Source organism: Hyposmocoma kahamanoa, unplaced genomic scaffold (genome assembly GCF_003589595.1).
Source record: "Hyposmocoma kahamanoa isolate Upper Pololo Valley unplaced genomic scaffold, ASM358959v1 62, whole genome shotgun sequence".
Lineage (NCBI taxonomy): Eukaryota > Metazoa > Arthropoda > Insecta > Lepidoptera > Cosmopterigidae > Hyposmocoma > Hyposmocoma kahamanoa.
The window spans coordinates 8,404,939-8,417,364 of NW_020653850.1; the positions used below are offsets into that span (position 1 = coordinate 8,404,939).

Below are 12,426 nucleotides of genomic sequence, written 5' to 3' on the forward strand. Positions count from 1 at the left end.
AATTACAATCTATACATGTGTTCACTAGTGACACTTTGAAGTAGGTAATCAGTGTATTCAATACTATGCGTGCGATACTAAACACTAAATGTACACCTTCAAAATATTATGCTGTGTATGTAGACATAGAAACAGTAATACATGCAAAAGTCGACAAAACGTCTTTAATTTTTAACCGACTTCAGTTCGACTGTATTTATTTTTTATTATTCCGACATTTGTGAACCGATTTTGATGATTCTTTTTTTTTTGTTGGAAAGAGGGTACCTCAGTATTAGTATCATTTAAATTTGAAGAAAATATTCCACATCTAAGGGTGGCAAACTAAGGGATGAATCCGGTTTCGCGCACTTTCCGTTAACCGATTTCAATAAAACTTTGCAAATTGATGAAATTCCATTAACTTTTGAGATCGGATTTTTTAAATAAATAGTTATAATTATTTATTATTTTATTAATCTTTTCATACGAGTCAGAGATGGGAAAATGCAAATTTTGTAGTTTTTTATAACTCTTCATTTCAGAGCGCCTGTTAATGTTCTGTTTACCAACGATTTTCAACTGTTCTGCTTTCATTATTTGTCTCCTTTAGCATGAAAATTTTAAAATTTCACGGAATAAGTTATTAGTTATTATACAGTTTTGTTGGACTTTGTTTAGATGAAAAAAATACACCCTTTTTAAATTCTAAAAAAAATTTAATAAAAGTTTTCGTGAATTCGAATTTCATTTATGTTGTGATGTAATTAATTTATTATCGAATTCTTAAGTTTTCGCGACTGTAACACATTGGAAATGAAATTATTTTTTCGGATATAAATCGCGTATATTTGTATTTTCAAATAAATCAAATAAAATAAAGTTTCGAGCCCTTCACAGGTCCCATGGTCAGAGTCAGCTATGATCATGGCACCTGTGAATGACCCGAAATGTTGGTTTATTTGAAAAAACAAATATAAGCGATTTAGATCCGAAAAATTAGTTTCATTTCCAATTATTAACTATCGCCGAAAATGTGGGTAAGTTGCGTCGTCAAGAGACGATTTGACCATCAATCAAGTTTATTTATGAAATCGTAATGAAAGCATTTAGTTTTCCTTACTTGAGAAAGAACCATTACAAATATATACGTGAGGCGCACTATAAGTTTCCGGAATGGATAACAAAAAAATACTGTAAATGGTCTTAAATGAATTTATTGTTTCTCAGAATATTCTGCGTTAGCGTTAATGCACTTTTTCATACGAATGAACGAATTTTGAAAACATTTATCCACTCCTCCGTGACAATCTCTGAAACATATTTTTCATACTCTTCGACAGCCTGTTCAGGTGATGAAAGTCGTTGACCGCGTAATTGGTTCTTAATTTTTGGAAATAAATAAAATTCACAAGGTGCCAGGTCGGGACTGTAAGCGGGATAGCCCATAAGGTCAACGTTGCTCACCTTCAAAAATTAATTTGTCTGTCTGGCCGTGGGAGAACTGGCATTATCGTGGTGCAACGGCGTTTACGGTTATTTTTACGGAGTTTGTCAATAACTTCGGGCAAACAAATGGTCGTGTACCAATCACTATTCACGGTACAATGATTCTTCAAAGCAACATTAGCCACGTGTCCAGTTTTATTAAAAAAAAAAGAAGCAATCATCCGCTTAGAGGAACTACACGCGCGCCACTTTGGTTGGAGTAGGCTCATCTCGAAAGACCCATACGCTCGATTGCTGCTTTGTTTTGGGATCGTAACTATAAATCCATGTTTCGTCACCTGTTACTATGTCCCATACCAAATTTGACGTCCCTTCGTTGAATCAGGTAAGCATGGCATTGCATCAAGTGACGCGATCCGTTTTTTGAGCCTCAGTCAAATTGTGTGGGATCCATCGAGAGCACAGCTTTTTCACACCCAAATGTTTGTGTAGTATTGATTGTATTTGACAAATGCCTATGCATAAAGATACCTGAATCTCATGGTGTGTTACATGCTTGTCTGTTTTGATATGGTTTTGATCATACGGCGCACAGTATCGATGTTTTTGCTGTTCACAGCAGTGGACGGGCGACCATCACGAAATTCGTCACTGAGATTCACACGACCACGTTTGAATTCTGCAAACCAGCTATAAATAGTCGTCTTGCATGATACTTCATTGCCAAAGGCAGTTTGAAGCTGAGCTGTTAAATTACACTTAAATTGGTAGAAAATCATACTACGAAAATGTTCACGAGTAAAATCCATTGTGATGTAGGCAACCAATTTCTAAAATGACGCCACAATGTAAAAACACGTGACAGTCAGAAGAAACAAACTGTATTCTACAGCCAAAGAGTTCAATTTTCAAATGCTGTAATTACTTTTTAAATGTTGTTTATGGAAGTGGCCAGTTCCGGAAACTTATAGTAGCCCTATGTAGCAGTTTTTTCTTATCTTTTATCTATTTTACCAACATGTTCTTTACAACACGCAACATTTGTGTCATGTTTTTAGTAAATAAGGAGTTAGCAAAAGTAAACATGGGTATTTTGCTCGCGACGTAGGCTGTTCAACAACATCATAACATCGGTAATAGGTACGCGTACATAGATTATTATCACTAAGATAAGTCCTCAAAATAATAATATTTTGAATATACAATGACGTATTATACAGTGCTGTATTATCACTTCGAAGTTTATAAACCTTTGCATAGCTATTATGTTGCCAATGATGAATTCGTTCGTAATTCTTTGTTGGGAATTGCTCGTTTATTCTAACAAATCTATCTATTCTATTTGAAATATAATATTTTATCGTTTATTGTAATAAACGAAAAACAACAATCCTGATTTACAGTTTCTGATATAGTGAATATTTATGAAATTTATGACTTGTAACAAGGGTCAAAACACGAATAGTACTTTATGCAATCATTGCATAATGAGGGTCCTTAAGGGACCTGAGTAATAGGTACGAGCTTTTAAGACCTAATTATGTAATGATTGCATACAATACTTTTTTTACGGGTAAATTAATATAATGAAACGCAGCCAAAATTTAGTGTATATTTTGTTAACAATTCAAGACAACAAACGCTACATAACAAAAAAAAACCAAAGAAATAGAATAGAAGTGTCCGTGATTTTGATTTTGATTGGCCAAGTACCGCTTATATTTTTAACCAATCAGGAGGCAGTAGAGCGTTTTGAGTAGCATCATGTTTGATATTTATATTGTATTTAAAGAATAATTTTTGTCCAAATGGTCAGCCTTTGTACCGTTGTACATTTTGAGATATAACTTAATACAATAATTAGAATATTAATAATTTCACAAATACAGTGACGTTATTCTAATCAGAAACACTGACGCATTTAAGGAGACTCTTAACTAGCAAAAATACGACGTCCTATTTTCAGATTTTTAAAAAAAAATTCAGTTCAGTAGCGAATACCATAAACGACAGAATTTTGGTTCAAAACTAAAAAGAGCGCCTTTGTGATATGGTTTATGAAATTATAATTGACAGTGTAAAGTACAGTAGTAGAAAAAATAATATTGCACTAGGCAAGGCGACAGTACGACACGCAAGTAAAACAAATGTTGCAATACACCGTTAGGTTAACCAAGGTTTCATGGGACTAGAGAACGTTTTATCTATTAGTAATCTGTATGTTTACCGTGAGTTTATAATGTCGATAGTCTTAAGTTGCCGCGTAAAATGTTTATGATAGTGGTACAACGATTCTTATAATCGGCATTAGGCGGAATACAGAATATTCGGCCAGACCGCATTATTGCAAAGATCGCGCACCTCACGCTCTGGTTGGCCCGTTGTCATTATATGTACTTCGCCAATCGTGTTAATTCTTGACTAGATTTTGTTAACGCTTTCTGGAATTTACAATGTAGGTATGTGCAGCATGAATAAAAGTTACTTGATAATTGACTGTTTTTCCTTATTTTTAACTTCAAAAAAAGGAGGACGTTCTCAATACTATTGATTTTTTTTTATATGTTTGTTACGCGATAACTCCGATAATTTGTGAACCGATTTTGATGACTTTTTTGTTGGAATGAGGGTATGTACCTCGGTAATGGCCCCATTTATGTTTGAGAAAATATTCCACTTCTCAGGGTGGCAAACTAGGGGATGAACGACATTTGAGGTCGGTTTTTTTGCACCCTGTACTGAGATGATCCCCATTGTTTTTGTATATTGTTTCACTATTTAGCCGAATAGCAAACAATAGACCAAATGGGCCGAATACCGAATGGTAACCTAATATTTTTTGCAACTCTCTTTATTTAGAAAATTTAATTTTTTGTGTGACCGCTCGAAGCGTCAGACAATTTATCATACAAAAAAGCACGCGGTCGCTACCAACTACCAACACCGTAAACGTTCATGGTAGAGGTTACAGTAGTTTGCTTCGAAACTGACCTACCTATATTAAGTTATACACCGGGGAAGTTCCACTTGTAGGCTTAATTAAATTTGCGTGCTTTATATATTTTCTTGCTTTGTAATTTTGTTTCAATTATGATAAAACCCTCACTTATTACAAAAAAGCCAATATTTTAGTAAAATTGTTACTTCTTTAATAGTCCTAAATGTGAGTTTTAGTCTAGTGATTTCGCGAATATTCTGGAATTATCTCCTCGACGTTTTGAGCGAAGCGCAAGTCAAAAGAGATAGTAGTCGCTCGCCGCCGAAATCAGGAGACAATTTTATTGGAATTAATAAAAATTACATATACAAATACATATACATACAAAGCAGAAAAATGCTCAGTTTTCTCTCATACCTTTAATATCATTTCAATACATTGAAAAACATTGTCAGTTACACATACATCAAGGTTATTGTGTTGCCTTGTAAAATTTATAGTGAAGGAACTCAAGTGGCCTTTGAGATAAAGGAGATATCATAAGGTCCTTGCATCTGTTTGTATAAGGGAGACTACTGACTTTTTAAAGGTCGATCTGGTATAGCAACTGTGCTAATAAAAAACTACGATGTTGGTACATACTTTGCATTGTATACGTATATTGAATGATCTGTCTTATGAGCCGTTATTGGTTCTTTTGTTTAGTTCAAGTTATTGCTTTACTGTAGCTAGTTAATAGGTTGATAGTGAATAGCACATAACCAAGGTCCAAATTATCAACATATTTATTTTCTAATAAATATGTTGATAATTATAATGGTAATTATTTGATAACTGTCCGATATATACATATATATTCGGAAATTATCCCTGCTGATTTAGTTTTGTGTTTTAATTTTTGACTAAAATTCACAAACAGTGAGAAAACTAAACAAACACTAAGAAAAATCTTGGGGAAGACGATTTGGTTTGTGACTTTTTTGAAGTGATATTTGACACGTTGGGATATATCTGGGATACAAACACATGGCACGACGTTGCTAGCGGCAGCGTCGCGTTGTTCCAAATATTTTTGTAAATATTAGTTTAATTACATACACACATCAAAAAAAGTTTGCGATCACTTTTAAAACTTGAAATATTTTTTAATTTCTAAAAATATTTCAAAAACCTCTTTAGTGATACTATTATTTGTTTTTAATTTTAATTATTTATTTAATGTTGTACTTTTAACAAAAAAACTATTTATTACATATTTCTTAATAATATTTCCACATATTAAAAATATGTTAAGTTTTCAAACTGATCGCAAACTTTTTTTGATGTGTGTATATACATGTATTGATAATTATCATCATAATTATCAAAAAGCCCTACACATAACCCAGTCGCTTAGTAGGAGTCAGTAGAGCGATCCGTTTGAACATCTAGAATGTACCTAACGTGACCTGGGGGCCTACCATAACCTTTCCAAAAACCAATCTTATTTCAATGTAAGCTTCAAGTAAGCTTATTGTAATATTACTCATATACGTACCATGACGAACCTGTCAACCAAGTAATATATTGCTGCAAAAGTGATTGAAAGAACGAATAATTTCCCAATATTGTCTATTCCTTACTAAGAGTCGTATTCCAGAACTCTACTCACTACTCAAGTCAGGACTTGAGTATTGCAGTGAGCACTGAAAATCATACTCAAGTCCTTGCCATTAAGGTCGTATTTCCAGTGCTTGAAAACATACTCAAGTCTGCTCAAATCCTGACTTGAGCATTGAGTACAGTTCTGGAATACAACCCTAAAAATAGGAAAGAAATAACGCTATATGAACTATATAATGCCATCTCTTAATTTTTGATGTTCTGAAACGTCTTATCGTAGTATAATGTTTAAGTACTTAATGTTATTTACATTCAGAGAATTTTAACTGTTAAGAAAAGCATGTAATAATAAAATCTATTAAAAATACGTTGTTTTCAACAATTATTCCTCATTTTCATGAAGAAAAATAAATAAAACGTCAGCGAGTTCGGAACTATAGTCTAGTGTTAACTGTTAGTTTCGCCAAGGAGCATATAGATGGCGCTGTTATAATTTTACAAAATAAACATCGTGTATTTTTGTTTAACGAAAAATGATTTAGTATGTGCTAATAAATAATAAAAAAAAACAAAACATCGAAGAGATATATGTAAATAACTAAGTTCAACTTAACTTTTAATCATTACAAATCTGAAAATAATATTGTTTCCATTGCATCCGTTTTAAGATTGCTAAATTTGACATAAGAGCAATATTACTTTAATGTTAAAGTCGCGTCATAGTACGAACTGAGTAAATGAATAGTCACAAAACTGCCAATAAAACATCATAGTTTTAACATTACAATAAGCATACTTTAAGCGCGTTATGGTACGAAAAGTCAATGTAAGGTTAAAATAATATTGTTTTACGAGGTTGTGGTAGGCCCCCTGGAAAGAGTAATCAAAATGATTTGTGCACACTATGGTTCTATATTCTCATCTCTGTGTATGCAATGGAAAATATCAGATTTAATTGGTTGGTTCGTGTTTGCAAGAATTAACTTTAATGTTCCATATGATTCAAGTGTGATAATACACCATACTGCAAGCATAGCCGCCTACATGCACGTATAATGTGTATAAAAATAATAACATAATATTGTTATCGATTGAAGACGAATTTAGTTGGTTAACTAATTATGTAAGGATTTATATCACGTGATCAATTGTATGCAAATGTTGACTTGTAAGATAGAGATGCATCTACACAGGTGCTTTTTATTAGATAGGAAAGTATGTAGCAGCTAAGAGCATTACAGAATTGGAAGGTCGTTTCTCGGTAAAATCTGTCTCTATAAACACAAACAAATTGACATCAAATAAGAAGGAAAAAATCTGATTTTATAAGATACAAACTTTGCATATTTATAACATCTATTTAAAACCACTGTAAAAGCTAGATATAATAAAGGCAGACGACATCGAAGGTCGCGTGACGTCACATAGATCAATCAATATTTGGTGACGTTGTGACAGAGTTAACACGAGTTGTCGGGCAAAAATATGTTTATTCTTTATGCGTTCGGACATAATACTGATTCTATTTATATATTCTGAATTGATACTAATGTGTTAGTGTTTGACACTTCTTTTTTTTTTCATTTTGATTGGAACAAATAATTCACTGAAACTCTTTGTTAACTTTTCTACTAAACTAAACACACTTTTTGATAAACATCTTCTAATGCCACGGAAAAGCTTCAGGTTTTAAATAAAAAAACAGAACAAAAGAACACAATATATAATAGTTTTAGCGCACGTGCTCAAGCTCATGCCCTGAATGAGTCATTGGTGTGGAGGATACACAGGATCACAACAAAGACAGTAATACCAGTGCTGACAAATTAACAGGGAATGTTCTTGTATTTGTAATATAAATATTATGCAAAATCGTCTATATGTATGTGTTACATAGCAGCGGACTTCTAAGGTAATACGATGATGTAATATTGTTTAATAATAAAGATTAAGTCTCTTGATGCAGATGTGTGAGACAGGACATTGACGTGAAGATTTTACCATTGTTTCACAACATTTTCACAGAACTATTTACTTTCTTATAAGCCATTGTAACTTAGATTAGAACTGAACAATTCTGAAGTGCTTTGTTAACTTTTCTACTAAAGTAAACACACTTTATGATATACATGTAATGCCATGGAAAAGCTTCAGGGGGTAAATAAAAAACGACAAAAGAACAAAATAATACGTAATGGTTTTAGAGCACGTCCTCGTGCCCTGAATGAGTCAATGTAGTACGTGGAGGACAGAAACGAATAAAAGTACTAAAAAAATAACGTTTTCGAATATAATTTGATACATGTTTTTGTTATTTAGATTAGGTATGTTCAGACCAGGTCAATATCCTGATGTTTTTTTCTAGATGATAATTATAATTTGTATTAATTGTCTTTTATAAAGTTCATAGGTTTTTTTGCGATTGCCACACATTGGCAATGAAAGTATTTTTTCGGATCTTAATCGCTCATATTTGCTTTTTCAAACAAATCAACGCTTCGGGCTCTTTACAGGTCTCATGGTCGCGGCTGAAACCTATAAAGATTTAGATCCGATTTCATTTCCAATGTCTTTTATAAGTTTTTATTTCCATCGCAAAAGTATTGAAATTTAATAATAACCACTTTTTGTTTATCACTGCGAAAATGACTGAGTTGTTTGTCTTGATTTCAAGTCACACTGATAAGCGAGGTCGTCATGATTTTTGGTATCAGGTACTCAGGTGTTTTATATGAATCATTACATGTAAGAAGTATGTTTCCATCTGGTGGAAATTTATAGATTTTGAGGTTATGGAAAGTATGTCTATCCGATGTTGGTGAACCACTTGAAATTCTTTTCATGTTTGTCATAAAAACAACTTGAGATTCTTAAGAATTTCTAATTTTTTTGACATATCGAACTTTTTATCGCGTGTTATTTGTTAAATATAGGTTGTTAAAAAAAACAATTGTGTATTCCTTTGTAAAACCCGAAGGTGACGAGCAATTTTTTCTAAAACTGTTTGTACTCATCAGTACTATCACCAGTACGTTCGGAACTTTAATACATTGTTTATACGAAATTATTGCCTGTCAACTTTAACATAGATATGTGCTCAATGACACGCCTTTAGATTATTTTTTGTAGGTAAATATTTTTCAGTAAGTATAGGCATTTACTTGTGACCCTTGTCAACAGGTTTTTTTATGACTTGTTTGTCCCAAATCATTATCAGCTCGACACTTGGGGTAATGACACAGGATATCAGCGAAATCACTAATTGTACTTGTAATGATGTAATATTAATTGCTTATAACACTAATATTAATAGTAAAAACCCCTGAAAATTGTCACCCTAACAATCAGTGCTTGAAAAAAAAATGCAAACACCAGATTGTTATCATTCGGGATGCTTGGGATAATGACATAGGATATTAGGGAAATCACTTGTTTTTGTAATGACGTAATCTAATTGCTTATTACATTTTACACAATGCAAACCGCGAAAATGTAGTGCAGTAGAGTAACTACTAGTATTATTAGTACTAAATAAATAATGATGGACAATCACTTAGTCGTTATCAGTTCAGCACTTAAGGTAATGAGTACTAATGACATCGGCTATTAGCGAAATCGCTTATTAACTTGTAATGACGTAACCTTAGTTGCTTACTACACTATTTACCAAAATAAACCGTAAAAATGAATGATTATAATAATAATAAGTGCTAGAAAATTCCAGGTACCTTCGGGTATGCTGATGACACCTCAGTTGTAGGTAGATATTTGATCAAAGCAAGGCTCAGTGGAGAAGAAATCTAGTCTTGTGGAGAGTCCATGGCAAGTCTTTTGGATTTGAGACTTGAAGAAATCACTTATTAATTTTGTAATAACGTAATCTTATTTGATTACTACATTTCACACCAATATAAACTCTGAAAACTGCTAGAAAAAAATACTACAAAAAAGGACCTATGTAGTATGACTTTATTTGAACAAAATTATAGATGATACGGTTAGAAAAATATGTCATCATTGTATTTAAGTAAATTTGTTATGACAAACATTACAATTTATATACTTATTGTGTAAATCTACTAAATAAGTGAAGCCCAGCAACGTTGACGAATTTATTATTTTATTTATAATTATTGTTGCATGTGTATTGTGACTTTTCACATTGACTTAGATTTAGATTAGAGCTCAGTAAAAGATGTACCGCATTGCAGTAAAGGTACATTATGTACTTTGAAAGTTTTAAGTGTGTTGTTTTCAAGGCAAATTGCATTTTATGAGATAGACGTCCATGTTGATTTCCGATGTTGTATTTGAATACACCAAATCTTATGCGTAGCGTGTATACCAAATGCGTGCTTAAAAAATGTAACGGCGTGTATGATTAATCTAAATGTTTAATAATCCAAGGATAATCACATAATTTTCCATTCTTATCTTTCATAACATTGATTCTGCTGATGTTTATTTTACAAACAAGAAGATTTGTTTTTCACCAGCTTTTATTCATTTCGCCATTTACTTTATTGCTCTTGTGTCGTGAAAATTTTTTATCAGAAATTAAATATTTTATGTTTACAATTGACGGGAATTTTGTGAAAGAATAGGTTGACTTGTAATAGATTAGGTAAATTTAATGCTTCCGGTGTTTTACACATGAAATAAACAGTAAAGTTTCATTCCACTTCTTTTTACTATTTCCTTTCTAGGCATCATCTATTAACAATTCTCAAGTTTTTGCTCAATATTTTTTCCTATCGTACTTTATGTATATCCATAGCTTTAATAATGCATTTGTTATTTGTAAAATTAATTGTGGTTTGATTAATTGTAAAGTCACACATTCTTTTTTGCATATAGATGGCAAATCAAAATGTGTTTGTCCCAAATGTATGTGCGATAAGTGTGTGTGTTCCCATTGCATACTGTATTTTCTTTAAGGTTAGGGTTCATAGAGTGGTATGTTAGAACAGTTGCATCGAATTCTAAAGTTTTAATGCCGGCAATTGTTTACCCGGATTCTGCCAATCCACATGACATAACAATCTAATTTTGACAGCGTAATTTTTTTAACAGTATTCTCATAATGTGCTAAATTGCGTTTGTAATGAATTCTCTACGTCGCTATTCCGAGCTTCTGTCTTTGACCTCTAGACATTCAGTCATGTGGTTTGAAACCGGGGGAGTGCGTCAACGGCACTCGCTCATTGGCCGAATAATCGTGACGTTATAATGTGGTGTGAGTTGTTTTTCAACTGTGTTTTCGTTCATTCTGTAATGTTATCGCGATAAGATTATACTTAAACAAACTGTTATACAAAATATAGTTACATGTTCTGTATAAAAAAGAAAAGTGCAGCTCAATAGGTTTCAGTACGCGTTACAGTGTGTAACAAGCGCCATCTTTTGTAAAGAATCTGAAATTCGTGCTGCCATTTCTCGAGTGCGTTATAAATAAATCACCGCAGATAATCCGTGGCTTTGTGATTTACTATTGTTTGTTTAAAACATAAAAATGTTTCGGAAAGGGAATTTGATGACGCAAGTTAACGCTTTATTGGTTTCGTGAGTGTTTTACATAACGTCTCTTGTTAACTTTTGTGAAGAAAATTTGTCATCGAACTATTTTTTTTTGCAGAGAGTTTGAACCGTTTGCCAGTTCGCCTCCAGCACCAGAAGACTCATTCTTCTACATCCGCTATCCAAAGCCAGAAAATTTATTTGACAATACGAAAGTGGAGCAAGATATACCTAGGATTCTACCAGACTCCAAGAATTTGCTTGCCGCTGCACAATTCAACGTAAAAGAAAAGGACTGGTCGAAACACACCAAGCCTTGCCAAGACGTGCTTCATGGGATTTCTAATATTAATACGGCAGGTACGTATCGGTTCAGATCTTTGCATAAACTTTTTCACCGAAGCTCCTGACTTGGGTGCCAAGATTTTTAAGCCAAGTTCTATTTTTAATCTCAATCTTATATCTTTAGAGAGTTTCTGTTTAAATATTAATATACATATATTTTTTAAATACATAATCTTTATTCTTATCTTTTACTTTAATATACAAAGATGGTATTGTTACGTCCTTGAAGTATTCTAAAATTTCATAACATCAAACAATGACATCAATACTCCTCTAAGTAGCATTCCAATAAAATCTTATAAGGAAAATTAGAAATAATTAATATATTACATAACTTCTAAGAACTTGGGAGTTCCCAGTGCAAGTAGATTTAGAGAGAGAGAGAGAGAATTAGAACTAAATACAGAATAGTGACGTATGTATTATGAAGTAATGTATTGTTTACAAACAGTCAAGCCCATAGCGTTAGCGAAGTAACTTTATGATTACACAGAATACAATGACAATTTTGTGCAACAGTATCGAAGATTGTAATAACAACAAACAAATGCACGCAATGCATACATCGTATTAGTAATTGAAATTCCCACGTTTAC

The 12,426-nt window shown here is 32.6% G+C and overlaps 1 protein-coding gene across 2 annotated transcripts in view; it reads left to right on the top strand.

Annotated features, from left to right (window-relative positions):
- Window positions 1-12,426, top strand: part of LOC113229522 — a 30,652-nt gene that overhangs the window by 4,904 nt on the left and 13,322 nt on the right. Inside the window, exons 1-2 of one of the 2 annotated variants that reach the window (XM_026463149.1) lie at window positions 11,411-11,530; window positions 11,604-11,845. In XM_026463149.1, coding sequence (XP_026318934.1) covers window positions 11,481-11,530; window positions 11,604-11,845 — 292 coding nt within the window. In that variant the 5' untranslated portion in view covers window positions 11,411-11,480. Of the gene's footprint in view, window positions 1-11,410; window positions 11,531-11,603; window positions 11,846-12,426 lie in introns of those variants that run through there. The other variant, XM_026463148.1, reaches the window with a different exon arrangement.